The sequence below is a fragment of the Lagopus leucura genome, unplaced genomic scaffold (assembly GCF_019238085.1).
Source record: "Lagopus leucura isolate 7727_CA_CO unplaced genomic scaffold, USGS_WTPT01 Super-Scaffold_73, whole genome shotgun sequence".
Classification (NCBI taxonomy): Eukaryota; Metazoa; Chordata; class Aves; order Galliformes; family Phasianidae; genus Lagopus; species Lagopus leucura.
The window spans coordinates 94,940,709-94,958,495 of record NW_024962252.1 but is presented as its reverse complement, the minus strand read 5'-3'; the positions used below and the strand labels follow the sequence as shown (position 1 = coordinate 94,958,495).

General features: G+C 38.3%; 1 protein-coding gene across 1 annotated transcript in view; it reads left to right on the top strand.

The window, feature by feature from the left end:
* The window catches only part of LOC122182159 (WD repeat containing planar cell polarity effector), a gene marked incomplete at its 5' end in the record, with an annotated part of 134,427 nt that overhangs the window by 76,666 nt on the left and 39,974 nt on the right, over positions 1-17,787 (top strand). Inside the window, 2 exons of the mRNA XM_042875218.1 lie at positions 279-467; positions 3,152-3,275. Of these exons, the coding sequence (XP_042731152.1) occupies positions 279-467; positions 3,152-3,275 (313 nt within the window). The remainder of the gene's footprint in view (positions 1-278; positions 468-3,151; positions 3,276-17,787) is intronic.

Genomic DNA, 17,787 nt, shown 5'->3' with positions numbered 1-17,787 from the left:
AATGAGCTTTCTCTAGCAAAGCTCCACTACATGATGTTTTCACTGGTGGATATTGACCACATTCTCTCTACCGTCCATGCATTAAGTCCCCTGTCCAGAGCACCCTAAATCTTAATATGATAAGATAACATGGAGTTCTATTACAGAGAAATTAAACATTGAAACCCATTCACTTAACTTTTATTTCAATCAACAGTAATTATTTTTAACTCTGTTGAAAAATATTCTATTACATATTCTCTTAACGCTATTTTCTGCTTTAATGTTTCCTAAAAAAGGTGTGATAACAAGAGGACAGCTGGGCCTTGTGGAAATCATCCACCAATACATTCGTTATGATGAGATACATGAGGCAATTAACGTCCTGAACACCATGAACTGGAACACGATGGGCCATCAGTGTTACATCTGCTTGAGTGCCATTGTCAATCACCTACTTAAACAAAAGCTTACACCAGACAGAGAAGGTAAGAGACTGATTGCACTTCTAATGTGCTTTTCTGGGGTCTGTAGTTCTTATGAGGATTATGGTGTTATATTTATTGACTGTATAAAAAAGACAATAGGGAGAATAGTCAGCCATTTGAACATAGCACTCCCTAATCAAATGTCGTATTTAGAAATAATTATTTCAGTGAAGTCTGGATTAATGTGTTGATTGAATTTCAGTTAATGTTTCTACCAAGAATGATAATAAAATGCACATTATTTCAACACATGTGTGATACAGGCATGACCTAACGCGTATAGCACTATCTCATATACGCTGTAGGTTTATTGTGTTACACAAATTTGGTCGCAGACCAATGCTAGTTAACACAGGCTTCAAGTGTTTGTTATGTACTCATACTGAGACAGCACTGACATAAGCAGGGAAACTCTCCTTTAACAGGATTTGAGTGGAATTGTTAAGGTGCTTGTGAAGGGTCACTCTTTTGCTACAAGATCCGAAGGCTTTGAATACACTGTCCTCTGCTGCCTCCTTTAGGATTATAGCTTTTGTCCTCGCAGTAATCTCCTGCCCCCCTGCAGTACTAGCTGGGGTCTCTCACAAGAATTGATGAGTTTTAGGTTCAGCCTTGTCTCTGCTGAAGCCTGGTGTGGTGCCTTCCTCTTGATTTGCTGCGTATCTTGAAATTCAAGAGACTTCAAGATTTGAAGTGCCTTGATTTAGTGAAGGTGTTATCTTCCAGTCTAGCAGGCAGACAGGGGACCAGGCATCTTTTGTGCCCAGAAAGAATACTTAGGGTTCTGGTGTGTTTGATGATAGCAAAACTCCAAAGTGTCCTACATTGCTTCTAAACCATCAACTGTCAAGTTTGGGGGATCTGATTAAAAACTCCTTGCATTGCAAACGTAGCATATCAATTCTAAATGAAACATGCTTTTAAAAGGACCCATGAAAAAGGCTGGGTTTGAAACTCTTGTAAAAAATATGCACGTTATAAATAGATGTCTGTGTGTTTCCCCCCATGCAGCTCCCTAACACTGTTTACAGCAGATGAAATTTTATTCTGTCCGGGAGTTATTCTGTGTGAATCTAACAAATTTGGCATAGTAATTTGTTTTCTTTTTTATTAGCAAAAACCCAGTGAGGCCTTTTATTTATAGTGATGTGGCAGTTATCCTTGAGATCTTTATTCTGCCTTCAACATCAAGCTGGGCTATCTAATGAATCTATAACTGTGCTGGTAGTTACTCATATTCCATCTAGGTTGGAATATTTCTGAAGTACAAAACATGCTGTCAAGAAAACAGCAATGGCAAGAAAGTATAGCTTGTTTTTGCAAAGGTACCGCTGTATTCAATTTTAATCTAAATTGACTGCTGCTTTGAAAGAAAATACCTTTAAAGTTCAGCTTATCGTAAACCTAGACAGCAAGATAACACAAAACCTAATTTACTAACAGTTTGCCTGTGTTTCTAACACAGTACTATTAGCACATTTAGTGCAATCAAACCTAATGAAATAGAATGTAACTATGCTTGGAAATAAAGAACCTTTATCACTGAATACAGAAATGGCTAGTTCAGACAAATGTTAATAGCAACAAATCAGGGAGATTTTTCTACCTAATGAGACAATAGGTTGGTTGTATTTTGCTTTTAAAGCCCACACGAAATTCTGATCAGCAGTAGCAATTTGTGTGTCTGTCTTGACAGGAGAACCAATGCTGGCATAGTAAACTCTCCCTGTGACTTAGGAGTGAGACCTTCATTGGTTATTTCTGAATTTCAGTCAATTGTTTTTGTTCTAGAACCAAAAACACAGCATCCTACCAAACACTCTGGAGAAAATAATTCAATTCCAGCTGAAACGAAGGCAGTTCTGTATATAAAGTTTCATACTATGTGTTGACTATTAAGCAGAAGTCATGTAGCATAAATATAATTATTATATTTCATCTCAACTCAGCACAGGACACGTTCAGGGGACACGAATATATGCTATGTATTTTCCTGTATTATTTATGATTCTGTATTAGAAACATGTAGTAAAATGGCTCAGAGCTATACCTGTGGAGTATACCAGTCAGAAAGTAAAGCAGATGCAACTTCTGTAACAAAAGGGCTTTATTTTATTGATGACAAGGGAGGTTGACTCTTCTGCACACTGCAGGAGAGTCAAACCCTCAGGGTTTTTGGACCCTTTTATTTAAAGTTTTTGAAGAATTGTTGCTTGAAGGAGGCTCCTTAGACCTCAAGGCCATCAAAAGAAAGGTTCTGTCACCTGCTGACCTAAGATATAACAATAATCCCTGAAAAACTGAACTTCATTGTTGTCTGCCTAAGAGGACATAGAAAATCTGAGATAATTTAGTTTATCTCCACTGGACAAACTTGTTCAAACTGTATTTTTCTTATGAGTCACTTTTAATTGTATGGTTCTGGTGAGAACTTGATGTGTTACAAACTTTTTCATCTTTCTGACAGCTTTTGTTGCTCAAAGTCATTGTCAACTCTGCCTCAAAATGAAAGTTAATATGCACATTTGTGTTTGTACAAGCTGTCATATTTTAATTTCATCTATCCTACAACAACATTGTGCTTCAGCAGTGTTTGAAGAATTTGACTGACTGCAAACATGAACAACCTGTTGTAATTGAAACGATTTCACTTGTTTCATTGCTGCTCTACTTAAACTCCACAGCACAGCTTGAGGCAAGCCTTGGAACCTTTTATGCTCCAACAAGACCCCTCTTGGATACAACTGTGCTGGAGTACAGAGACCCCATCAGCAGATATGCAAGAAGGTTCTTCCACCACCTGCTCAGGTGAATGACAGTTTCAACTTCTATCAACTTAAAATTAATTGCATATTTCAATAACTGCCTACTTTAATGTGGTTAACGTTTTCCAAGAGGACCACCCCTGAAAAAAATGCATTCGTTGTTACTGTTTGTTTAACTTGCACTTCATTCCTTTCAAGTACAGTATTGCAGATAAAATGCTATTCAGAGCTCTTCTGTCATCAATGCACTTAAAATGAATCAAACTTTCCCTTTTAGCTTGATGGAAAAAAGATAGCATGCTTCTGAGAGATTCACCAAGTGCTTGCAGGTTAACTGTTAAAACAACTTACAGGCTTGGAGAAAACTTCAAGTTTAAATAGATGCAAATGAGCAATGTCTGATCCAAGACATTTTGTCTTTGCATTTTGTCACTGTCAACCTCAGAGGTCTCAAATATAAATTTGTATTCCAGTCATTTTGAGTACAGTTTAAGGTCTAAAAGTCTGTGCCAGTAAATTATACAACACTAGAGAAGTCATCATACCAAATTCAGTTAGAATTTATATTACCCTGATATACTGCTATTCTTTTCCTTGTATCCTTGGTACATCAATAGCATAAATTCTGATCTACTGTAACTGTCAATATGCAGCAGTTTGATCTTTTCATGTGTTCAACCACAAATACAAATGATATGTTCCCTCCGAGAATTATTCATCGAGTGAAAATACGGAGAAATTATGTTCTGAATAATAACCCAAATGTTTGTAGAGCCTTGTTGAGGAGGGGTCTAGATGGATATGGTGAGAAGACTTGCAATGCTTCATTTTTCTGTGTGCCAGCCAAATCATATACGTTGTCTATGTATGCAAAGCCAGGAACTGCAAGTTATTTTGATGGTACAATACACGCTTCTTCCAAAACTTAAAGAGAAATAATTTATCCTGTCATATAAATTTTTAGTGAGTCTGAACAGGATCAGCTTTCTGCTAAACGGGTCCATACCCATGGGAAATTATTCGAAGTAGAAGAGTGTTCCAAATATTTGCATAATATGTACCAGCCCTTACTGGAGTTTTCTTCATAGATGTGGCCACAATACTAGGTACAATCTCTGCCTTTGCCTTTGTCCTAGAAACCAGCAGGGAAGGTTTGTTGCTGCCGTGGCCAACTGTAATGGCTGAGGGCCAGTTGCCTGCAGAGGACAGACGCGGAAAGAATGCCTCAGAGATTGCTGAGAGGTGTAGTAACTATAGTGCACTTACATCTGCTGGAGAAAGGTGTATTCCCTCTGACTCAGGATTTGCTTCGAAATGCTAGCAGGCATGCAGAGGCACGGGGCCCTGGCTGAGCTTCCAGCCCTTGGGGCTGCTCAACACAGCTGAAATGCTGTCTCAATCTCTCTAGCAGACAAGAAGCTTCAGTGCCAGAGTGCTGCCTGGACAATATGGGACACAGACCAGAGATGTATAGGAGAGTCTCCCCGTGTCTTTTACCTCCACTATAAAGCAGAGTTGTAAGAATCTACTTTATGCAGTATTTTGGAACAAATGAATGTTATTTTGCTGTTTCCCTGTTGTCAAAGGGATTTGTATTCAACTGAATCAAAGTGATAGGATCATGTGATTGCTGCAGAACAGATGGTAACGCTTAAAGCTTATCTGAAAAGACATAATCTAAGTACAAAATGAAATGTTCAAAAATGGCAGATTTATCTGATATAAAGCAAGGAAATCATGTCCAGAGATGATCTTCATTGTATTAAAGTGACTGTGCCTTAATTGGAATTTATTTCCTTTTAGATGTTTTCTTAAGTGACCAGAATTATTTGAATGTAGGCTAAACTGACCGTGCTGCTGATTTGTTGGAGAAATGGTGAACCAGCTGGATGATTCTGGGAGAGAGAAGGTCATCTAGGCCAATTCTCCCAGTGTCTGGGAAAATCATAGGGAAGCACAATGCTCACTAATTTGTCTAGGCATGCAGAAGCTACAGCCTCTGCTGTTATAACCTTCTCTGAGGAGCCAAGCAAGGCTAGCCATTCCTGCCAGTCTGCATTTATGAGTGTGGAGAGAGTTCTGCTCTTGTCTTTTTGGATCACCATGTCTTGCCCAACAGGACAGTGGAAATTGAGTAGTCTCCCCTCTACCTGTTCGTTAGAAATGGCAACTCTATGTGGATGCCAGGAGGGCCGCATTTAAAGTCAGTTACACACTCTGTATCTCAAGCCTTGTTATTCAATTCGTTCTCTTTTTTAGCCATATTTGCTTGGCACTAAATACCTGCATGCTAGTTACAAATAGTTAATGAATCTTTTCACAGCGAATTTGTGCTACGACGATATGTATGCAGGACTAAACAAAATAATAGCAAAATAAAAGCAAGAAGGCTTGAATGCAGATGCACTGTGAATTGTCAGTGCTAGTTTGATGCAGCGCTAGGGGACATTTGTTGCCCTCTTGTGAACATTTCCTAAAAGCTAAATAATCACTGTGTTCCCTGTTGCAGCAAGGGATGGAGGAAACACAGTGCTTCCTAAATTGTACGGCTGAGAATGAAAAAGTGTTTCCGAAATACTGTAGGATCTTCCACAATTCCTTTGGGCTTCAGAAAAAAGCAAGCAACATATTCACAGAAGGGAAATGTAGAAGATAAGGAGCTGAAAGACCCTGAGAGCCAGAAACTCGGAAGGGGGTTTGGAAAGGTGAGGAAAGAGGGGTTAGGAGCAAAATGAGGACAAAGGACTAAAGACAGATAAGGGGCCAAACAGAGCAATACAAAAGAGTAGCATGATAGTACAGATCCAAAGAGAATAAGACAGTGTAGGGTGTGTGTTGGGCTGCAGAGGAGACCAGAAGCATAAGGAATGGACAGAAGAGGGTGTAGTTTTTAATACAAGATTAAAATATTAAAATGCTTGTATGTTTCTAGATCTAAATCTGAAAAATGCTCAGATAAACAGAAGTGTTCACCCCCTCCTTCCCCCCCCCCCCACCAGCTTTCTTTTGAATGCCCCACCAATCTGCCTTAAGCCTTTTCTAGAAGGACCCGCTCTTGGGAGAGAAATATTAATTCATTCTACATGCTGAGACAATCTTTGACCTGCCTGCTGAGTCTGCCAAAAAGGTGCCAGTTATTGTACTTTTTAAGGTACGAGTGTCTGTACTTACTAGAATTGAGAAATGCAGTCACCTTTTCAAAAAGGCTATCCTCACCTCGTAATAATCATGAGCCAATGATTCTAATCTTTACTGCAGTCTGAAAGGTTTTATATATAGTTGAACATAACTGGCAACATCCATTTTCACATTATCAGTGAGATTATGGGCTAAGTATTTTTCTACCCTCAGTTTCTAGAAAAAAAGAAAAAGAACAGTGTGATGGTAGGTCCTATGAACCATGTGAAGGCACTCTGTAACTACAGGCTGTAGTACAAGATGGGTTAGAACATGGTGCAGCAGCCTGAGATGGGCATAATCTTCAGCTTCTACTAAAATAGAGATACAGAGCTTTGCTGGCATAGGTCCTGAATAAAGAATATGGAATATCTCCAAAAACAGGCGTTCAGTATACAGAATTAAAATTAAAGGCCTCTTAATTATATGCCAAGGATCCATTACAACAGTATTTATAGAATGAGTAATAATTTTCATTTTAAATTCTTATCTATAATTAAAAAATACAGGAACTGAATTGTAAATGTAAACCTATATCTTAGGTGTTCCTTGCCACTTGAGTAGCATTCCTGTATTTTATTATGATGTCACTACCTATAATAATATAATGCATTATATCATTATGTAAAATGTTGAGCAGAGGTGGATTTATTAGGAAGCCTTGGGAGCTGTAACCTTCTTGCCCCCACCCTTTTGTTGTGCACTGCCTACTAAGTGTATTTGTGTAATGGGGGAGTGGCTGCACAACCACCTCCTGCTTCTGTGTAACAGCCTCATCTGGCCATGTACAGAACATGGAATGAGATGGAAGAGTTTTTCATTCGTTAACTATGGCATCGCTGACTCATGGCTTTGCTTCACTCTGATCAAGCATTCGTAAATTGTACTTGCCATATTTTCTAATGCATGAAATTATCTTGCTTGTTTAACACACACACGCAGGCACAAACACATGCCTGCCCTGTTTTATTCAAACCTTTCTGCCTCTTTCAAACAGACAGTGAAAAGAATAACATACCATGAGCTGGAAGCAGAGGCTGGATTGGCAAGTAAAGGCTGAAATGCAGTTGGGAAGTCAGAGAATTAGAATTAGAATGTGCAGCTCCATGTTTCTGCTGTTTTGTTCATGTGTTTCTGAACATACAATTTAAGGATCTGTTGGTTTTTTTTGTTTTTTTTTTTTCATGGAAAAACACTAAAATCAAAACCTTTTGGACCTTATAATCTGATAATTCCATTATCCACCCCTCTTCCACCAGCTTCAAGGACAAATACGATTCTTTATGAAGCAAAGCTCTATTCTAAATATCGGGATAATGCATTTGTCTTTTTCAAGAGTAAAGTGCAGTTCTGATCACATCTACTGACATAATTTTGAATATATTCACAGAAATATTCTGCTTTGTCCAAGTCTAAAATTGAAAGTGATGTGTTTCTGCTGTTACTGGTTTTATTCCTTCATAGATCTTCTCAAAAGTCTTGTATGCTCTTCTCAGTATTCAGTATTGGTTAAATGCAAAGAAGAGTTAAGCTACATACTGGCAGAACATTCATGAAATACAGGAGGTGAGAGAGTAGGTGATCCTTAGTATCAAGGGACATGTGTTTCTAGCCAGTACTGGGTTTGTGAATCACTTTGCTATTCAAGAGTTGTGAAGTGCACCACTATACTACCTGACATGATTATTTGATGTAGTTATCGCTTACTTCCAAGACAACCTTTAGGAAACTAAAATAGAGCTCTTTCCCTCTGCAGCAAGATCACTTACACAGTATGAACTAACCCTTTGTAAGAGGTTCTTGTATCTCTAAACTGCGATCTGCAAGGTAGGTGTGCACCTCGAGTGTTCCATCCTAAACAGGACCCCCAAATCAAAAGGTGAGAAAATGCCTAGACTTCATAGTAATTCCTCATCCCATTTGCTGCCAACTGTATGGAACTGAGGGACAAAGTCAGCAAAGAGCTTTTATGATCCTTTTAAAGAGCACCCTAAAAGTAGAATCTATAATTATATTGGTACATAGTGTGTCACGAAATATGTATAAACATTAATGATGACATGATTCAGGACTGAGAATGTCTTTTATATTCATAAGGTAACCTATTAGGCATTAAATTATGCCTTCAGATAAAATGACCACTGATGTCAGTCAGGTTCTCTATGGTGGCCACATGAGCAGAATTCATCTCCACAGGAGTAAGTTCAGTAGCAGCGTTTTGACTAAAGTAGCACCTTCTGGAGAGAACTTTGAAGAGTCATTTTTTGTCATCTTGCCAGAACGATCAAAACCAAAGGTTTTCATATTGCCATGGCACTGATAAATGAGAACTTCAATGGCTGTGATGGACCTGCACATGAATAGATCCCCTGGTCATGCTTCTTGACCCGTTTGTGAAACATGAAATAAAGGCACCTATTCAATGGAACTAGATAATTTTTTTAGTTAAAGAGATATTTAAATCTCAGGAAAAGTTTAGAATATCTTTGCTTCATCCTATGTTGCTAATGATTTTTTTTTTTAATTAAACCACATCCACAACAGGTTTCATTTTCAGTTAGATGCTTTGATGCCACAGGAACGGCTTCAGGATTTAATTCTCTAGTGACAATCACAATGTAAAAAAAAAATTGAGCAAACTATCATGAAAAAAATGCAAATAACGTGACGTCATTACTTGAGAACAAAATCCCTTGAAGACAAAATGCAAGAAAACTCCTTCAGAGATTTGGGCTAAGATATTCTTCTGAACCAGATGGAAGACATTGCTTGGAGGATGGGACAGGTGGCCCTTTTGGCACATTTAGAATAGTCCCAGAGCTGCTCTGCAGTGGAGCAACTTCCCCCAGCCACAATTGACTGGCTGCTTGGTGGTCTGAAGTGTCAGAACTCTTCCAAATCTCTGCCTCATCCCCACCCCTGAGGCTGCACTTTTAAAAAAAAATAAGAGGAAAACAAAATAGCCATACTGGACTAATGTTCTTTGTGCCAAGGCTATTCCCACATGCCAGCTAACGTGTTAAGTATTACTACTTTTAGAAGCTGAGTGCAAATGGCAACCATTATTTTGTTGTGCTCTGTTATGTAACTGATAATCTGCCCTCATAAAGTCACATTTCTTTCTGTACAACTGTGCAAGTCCCCTAAAGTCTGAGGGGCTTCAGGCATACATCAATTGTGAAAACAATACAAAAATGTACCATATTCGTGGATGAAAACCCAAGAATAAGTTCTTACCAACATAGCTTCATATTTAAGCTGCCCCAGTAAGCAAGCCTCAGCTTTTCATTATATGTCAATGTCATCATTTACTCCTTCCTCAACAACATAGTCACTGATGATGATTTCCGGAGTGACGCTCAAATACCTCTTCTTGAGGTCCTGACCAGGAACCTTAATTTAAGCTGGTTTTTTTTTTTTTTCCTTGCAGTCTTTCCACGCTGATTCATGTCTCATCTCTTTACTATGACATTTTTTCTCCATTCATCTTCAGAGCCTTCCTGAATCCCACCATCACAGTTCACTTTCCTGTGGACCATCTGACAATATTCTGTCTTAAGCTCTGCTCGTGAGATCAGAACAGAACAAACCTTGGCAATCTGTAATCTCTTTGTTGCAAAAATTGTTTTTTTTTTTCCTAGAAGAGCTTCATCTTTCTTATTATTCTCCCTCTTGCATTCAGTGTCCTCCAAGAAGTGCTAATTGAACAGTCATATAACCCTAGACCCCTGTCCTCACATGCAGAGCTCCCTTCTATTGTTCTTAAGAACTTCTTAAGGAAAGGGTACAGTAAGTAAAATTTAGAAGAAAAGTCAGCAATAGTCAGTTGTCCAATAACTGGTAACAGTAGCACCCTGGGAGCTCACCTCACCTCTCTGAACTCAATCATGTAGCATTTGGATGTCCTACGCACTTATCTGTGTTGTGGTTAGCAGAAGGATGTGGGCACCCAAAGGATGAGTAATCCCACTGAAGGAAGATATCTATGATAAGCACGAAGAATCAAATGTCTGCCTATCTCTGTCAATTAACTATAAAGGAAGCCTACCTGATTAGCCATGTAAAAATGAGCTATTTGAAGATAAACGAAATGATTTGCACTGTAAATGTCTAGCTCCTCTATCTCATTATTACTGGCCAGTTATCAGAAAGGTAAGTGTTCAGGTATAGTTATTGTAATAGAAGGATAGAGGTACAAAGCCTAAAAAAAATATTTGAAGAAGGATTCACAGACAGATACAGAAACCTGGTAGGCACACAGATCTCTTTTGAAATTCCCCTCAAGCCAGTTGACCAGGATAGAAGGGGGTAGGGGCATTTCTTTTTACAACCATTTGACCATTGAAGACCTTTTTGGAATTTATCTCACCAAAATGTCTTAAAGACAAAAAGATATCATAGGGCAAGAGAACCTTTTTGCAGATAGATAATTCAATAGAAGGTAAGAAACAGAGTAAAAGATCAGTGTCTCACTGAGTAGAAGTCACCAAACTTGGGTATAGCAGACCCATACACATAAGTAATGTGGAAAAGGAGCAAATAGTAAGGTGCCAGTATTTGCTAATGATCATGAATTATTCGGATTAGTAAAAATAACAGCAGAATTACTTCACAGGACTCAGTTACATAGTGTCAAAATAGTAGAAATTAAAGTTTGATGTAAAGCAGTTCAGAGTGAAGCACGTGGCAAGGCATGACTTCCAACTTCATGTGTAAAATGGTTGAGTATGAGATTCTTTGTGAAGAGAAGTTTAGTCATATAACTGATGGTCAATTCAGCACTCAACACAAGCGTGGAATGCCAGGAATTTTTAGAAACACTAGAAAAAACCAATGAACTTCAGTTTGCCTGAATCATGAATATGGCGTACGGTTTTGGAGTCCTATGATCTGCAAGAGGATGTAGTAGAGCTGTAGGAAGGACAGCTGGGGTGATTAAAGACATGCAGGGAATGACTGCACAGAACTCCTCAAGCTATAGAAGAGTCAACTGAGATACAGATCTATTAAATCATCAGTGTTAGGGAGAAAGAGGACAGTAAATGAGTGTCGCTGCTTCTTCTAGAACAAAAAACTAGGGGTCATCAAGCAAAACTAGTATGTGGCAGGTTCAAAATGAAGTGATTCTTGACATAGCATATAATTAAACTATGAAGCTCCTTGCCACTGGATGTTATGGATGGTAGAACTGCACGTGAGTTCGAAGGGGAGATACAGGAAAGAGAAATTCACTGAGGAATACCAGCGTAGAAAGCGCCTGTAGCTCAGAGAGTCACTGAACCACAAACTGTGAGGATTACTAAAGTATCACCTTAGGCTTGCCTAGTTGTTACATTCTCTCCTAGGTGCCTACCTATTGGTATGATGCTATGTTAGATTTGTCTTTGGTCTAAGCAAATGGTCATTCTTACCATTTTTGTTCTTGTATGTGATATCCTACAGAAAAGAAAAAAAAAAGCAAAACATAATTAGTTTCCATTTGCTCCCCAAAAATATGCCAAAATTCACATGACAGAGTTCTACAAAGTGTATTTTCTGGCTCTCCTGTCTGTATTTGTTGTATTGGAGTTCTTTTGTGTGGAAATTGTGCAAACATTCCCACTGCATTATTTTAGTATAAGATAAAGTATTGCTATTGACAAACCTAAACAGAATATGTAAGTAATGCTGTAACTGAGCTGTAACTCAACGGGTGATTCAAAGTTTGGTCCTGCAACAGGACTTTATAAATAGCTATTTATCCTTAGGCAGCCAGTTTTTAGAAAATATTGAGCCAATATATTTTCTCTGAGAATTCTTAGCATTAAGAGCATGCATCTTATCTAATATCAGGCATGAGGGAGAATTGGCCCTGCACTTTGTGGAAAGTCAAGGAGGAAAAGGATATGTTCTTCCTAACTTTAATACCAAATTTCCATCTGCTGCGGATTGAAATTGCAGAGATATCATACATATACAATAGAGGTTTATAATAGACGCAGCAACTCATCCTTAACCATTGCAATGATACTGGGCCTCTGTTATAGAGCTGTCTTTAGTGTGTAGACATGCTGATATGTTTGCTCAATAAAATACAACTTTCAAGGCACACTGTTAAATTTACATGATCACCAGAGTAAGAGGTATAAAGCTGGAACAGAAGAAAAGACTTAGTGCAATAAAGGCTAGGATTTAACAGATGGGATTGAGTACAATAAATGTGAAATAACAGGTGTCATTGACTCTTATCAGCATTTTTAATGAACATCTGTTTTTAGCCCGGAGTACTTTGGAAGAGTATGTTGGAGTGTGTCTGTATTTAAAGATAAAGGTAGGCTGTTGAGAAGTTGCTGAGTGGTAGGAGGTTGGGGAATGGAGGGGTTTGGTGTGAGGTGGTGGTGGTTGTTGGGTGTGTATTAGTCGCAACGTAGAGAAACCCGAAGGAAACCTTCTGTGAAGAAATTGTAACAGAAGGAAATATTGCTATGGCAACAAAATATTTTTGCTTGAAGGAAAATGAGTATGAAAAAGGAAGTACAGAGTGTGGGAAATTCAAAGGAAGTACACATTGTGAGAGAAAAGAACAGAATACAGATTAAAAAGAAATAAACCATCCTAGTTTAAATTCATATAGTAGTAAGTTATAGTAGGAAAAAATTGTTGTTCTCCAGACTTTAATAGCAATAGGTAATAAAAATCCTAGACCACTTGACATGTACAAAGGAATTATTCTGCATATGTTAAAACAATGCTGTTTCCTGAACAGTTCTTCTCTTGAATGGTTAACCCCATTCTGCAAGAGCCCAGACTAACAAGTCTGACCATCATTGAATGGGAAATGTGCAGCAAATGTTCATAGAATCATAATCTGTTAAATAATATTTCTTAGGTTTATACATAGGACCGTCATAGACATAGTTTAAAATTGGTGCTCTTTTATAGTTAATTGAGAAAAGGGCAGGAAATGAATGATGTCACCTCCAGAGCTAGAGCTACTAATTGTTCTAGTTCTAATTGTTTCATACATCTGGACTGCTTCTTATAAATATGTACTGTAAAAGTTTAACTGCTAACTTCTTACTAGACTCCTTCAAAAATTACCTTACTTCACCTGAAAATCTGACTTAAAAGTGCCTGAACAACTTTTCTTTGAACCCAAAGTCTGTTCTGAGAAGAAGCGTGTTTGCTTACCAGAATCACCTCAGCTGTTTCACACAGACACATCTGATTTCTTAGACCCGAGTCCTACAAGATAGGAATCATAGTGTAAGATCCTTTTTTTTTTTCAGGTTGGGAATGTCTTCAAGATTCACCACTTGTTACAGCGCTGCAGGGCTTTCTCTGGACAGGGAGTCACATTGTCTGGCTCTACTTATTAGCTTTCTCTTTCCTCCTATTTTTTTAATTTGGTTGGTTTGTTTTTGCATTTCCTTGCTCCATACCAGAGGGTACCCTTTGATGTGCAGGGCATTTTGTTCTATGCCAAACAATCTATAAAGCTATAGGTGTACTTCCTTATGTTGGCAGATACCTAATTTGGCAGTATAGCTCCAGTAGCAGAGGTTTTCGAGTGGCTTCATATATCTATGCTCACTTCAACTTTTTTCAGTCACTCATGAACTTTTCCTTGAGGCATATCCATGCAGGACGACCTTTGAAGGGCTGCGTAAGGGTTTTTTAACAAGTCGCTCAGGTCCCAAATTCAGTATTTCACTTAGCACGTCCGTGTTTAGGACCCACAGAAAATTATAGGTTGTAAACCACATGTTAATGCTCCGCTAAATTCGGGCCTAAAGAGATGTATACATTATACCTGGATGAAGTTTAGAGCTTCAATACACAGAGCACAATTTAGAAGATTATGCCCTTGACTCACAAACATGTAGATCTGGTGGCTGTTTCCCCATGGCCCTATTGGTGTGCTCTGCAGCTCTTTCCTGTCATTGTACTAGAATATCTTAGGAGGCAACAAGGTTGTGGGCCCCACAGCCTTGAAGCATAATGGCGTGACTTCATCAAAATGGTGCAAAAGTACAGCAGTTACGCTCTGCCATTCAGCAAATGCACTACTTAACACCAAACACAGTCTGCATTGATTCTTGCTCCAGCCATCGTTGGATGGGAGCTGAGAGCAACCTGCTGGGGAAGGGCACCCTTCAGAGTTATCTGAAACTTGACTTCAAAATATCTCCTTGAAGGTCAATAGAATTTCAGGGCTGTCAGTTGTATACCTGAAGGTGTTTAAGCTGTATTCTGCAGTGCAGCTACAAGTCTAAATTAATGGCTTTATGTTCAACAGTTGGTTAAAAACCATGCCATTCCTATTTAAAATCAACCACTTAGCAACCTAGCCACACACTTTTTACATTCTTTAACCAGATAATCTAATTATTCTGGCTCAGAATTCCACTGAACAGAGTTCAGAGTCATTTTACAGACGTTGTTCTTTATTTTAATATTGTCTAATTTAAAAGGGAAAAAAAAAAATCAGATAATAACTTTTTTTTTTTTTTTTTTTTTTAGGAAAAAAAAAGCATGAAAACCATTTCTGTTCCAAAAATTGCTGATATGAGAACTTATGGGAAACAGCTTCTTTTATGAATAATTATTATTATTGTGTTTAAGAAATGGGCAAGATGCCTAGAAATTGAATGAAAGAATGAGCTATTAAATTGAAATATTAAATGAAATAACTGAATTAAAAGCGATCACATAAACCCTGCAGTAAATGTTGGGAGCTGTAGCTGATTGAACATATTTCCATCATCTGTTTTGTATGCTTAAATACAATTGCCTGATGTAAGTAAACACTTGATTGATATTCTGAATACTTTAAAATCTGCATATGCATCACAGAATACTGAACAATTAAAACTTAATTTCAGCGTAGTTTGATTGCATGTAAATTATTTCAATATTCTTTTTTTTTTTTTCTGTTCTGTTTGCTCTGTGCATATTTAATATTCACTTTTTGAATACATATCACCCTTGATTGGACTGCGAGATGAGGAGGACTCTGAAATTTCTTCCACTAAAAAGGATTGCCTTATAAATGTTATTTGTGCCACAGCTCTTCCCCTGCAGATTATTTTCTAAATGTTGTGTACCCTTATTGAAGACAAGGAAGAAAACGGCTGCAACCTTCCTTTATCAGCCCAGCACATGGAATATGCTTACATGGTCGATGGGCATGTCTAAGAAGGCTTGTTGGTTGTAACTAGTCCCTAAAGAAATGTTTCCATCTTTCCTGCACTACATTTCTCTCTTGCTTGCATGAGCTCTTTCTCTTCCCTTCATCTTCCTTGTTTTTTTCTCATTCCCAAACTTCTTATGTGTTTTAGTATTATAGAAAAATATTTTTAAGTCGACCATTTTCAGCCTGGAAAACCTATCTCTGTCTTTAAGTGCCCAATCTGAGTTTCCATTGCTGTGGCATGCATATGACAAAATTCTCCTTTTGAGATGTTTGCAAAACTTACTATTTAAATGCTTTATTTAAGAAGAAAACAAATAATTGTGGCTTTCCTGGCATCTTTTCAGCTCTGTCACGTTCTCAGAAGGCACATAGGCAGAATGCACATAGCCACGCTGCCACGGGAGATCTGGCTTCTTCTCTGTCCTCACCATTCTTGCCCCTGTTATGCTTTCATACCCCTGCTTCTTTGCCCATAAAACAGATGCACTAACAGCTAACCTTTTGGAGGTTTGTAAGACAGGGAGAAAGATCATGTAAGAGTGTGTAATAACAATATTACATGACTAGAGGGGAATTTAGATTTCATATTGTATGTGCTAAACAGCTCGCAGAGAGATGTCTTCCTATCTGACCGGTATACTTAATCTCAGTTTGTGGGTTTTAATCTTGAAGGTCAGATTTCTGTTGGCTCTCGCTTTGACCAAACAAGTTGGTTTGCAGGCAGATTTCCTTATCTCTCTTTTTTTTTCAAGGGAGGTGTAAGTCTTGATTGCTGGAGTTATTGTGAAGTAAGCATAAGTAACAAGGTGGAGGAGAGGGGGGAAGACATGCATTTCAGGACCAGGCTTCTCACGACAAAGCATGCCTTTAAAAGAGGTGTTATGAGCTTGAGATCTCTCTCCTGCTGGGCAGGACTCGCTGTAATTGTTTCTGTAGAATAAGAACAACGCAGCTTCCATGAAAAAAGACTCAAAATAACAAGTGTTTTCTAGTAAGAATAGCTTAAAAAAACCTGGATATTCTTGGCTGCTTTAATGCGGTTTGCCTAAGTAATGCAAACTTGTCATCCTTGTTTGAAACCTCCACCGTATTTTAAAGCAATTCCATGTCTAATAATTTATGAAGTGTCTGTGATTGTTATTTCCAGCTCTCTTGGTTAGTGAAGAGCATTTCTTTCTTGAGCAGCCCTTTCTTCCTTTCTCCCCCTCAGTACAGCTCTGAAAATAACAAGCTAACTTCACAGTTTTGTGAATAGGGGCCATAATGAGACCAAAGTGTATATGTTGATTAAAGGGGAAAAAATGTTGAATGCTTTGTGAAACAGTGAAGAACTGACAGCTTTTGGGCCATGACTCTGTTCTGCAGGAGAATCAAAAGGAAAAGTTACTTTACATTTTTTAGTGCAAGCATTTTTGCTTTGCTAAAGCGAATGTCATTGGAACAGTCTGTATGGTTCTAACTTTGGAAAAACAGAATTATGATGGTGACTTTTTTTAGCTGGTTGTAAAGCCTGTTTCGGTTTGGTTTCCAATTTTGCCTCTAAGTACTAAGAAAGTAGATTTAACTTGTAACTGAAAAGAAACATGTGCCAGAAGAAGATAAACATGATTGCTATTTAAGATACACCTATCTTAACATGTGCTTAATTGTCTTAATTAAAGCAAAGCTTTAGAAGCATCATTACAACACAGTGCATTTTACTGGAAAACCCTTCATAGAAAGCTCATTGAAAAACTTCAGAGATAATAGATGTGCATGGTAGGACAATGGACACTGTTCTTTCCCTGGTGATCAAGAGGTTAATGTTGCTTCATCTCTTCCCCTCCCTGAAACAGGTTCTGTGAGGAGGGCTGCAGATTAGTGCTTGGAAGACACAGCACAGAGATTACCTCTGGGGAGGACAGGGCTCCTCACTCCAGGTCTCTTTTCCTACTTAAGCCAAAATATTATATGCCTTCTTGTTGCAGATGTTATTCCCTGCAGAAGAGTCCTCAACAGCTCTATCTTGCCATTTGCTGAATCATTTGAAATGTGTAGTGGAAGAGGGGAGAGCAATAAGGCTATAGCAAGAGGGAGGTAGGGAACCACTTAGGCTTTGGACAGAAGCAGGAATTGCAATATGGGACAAAATAGGGAACTCCTTCGCCTACCTGGGGAAAGGAAGATGCCCAGGTCTCCTTTCATGCTAGCCTTAGGAAGAACT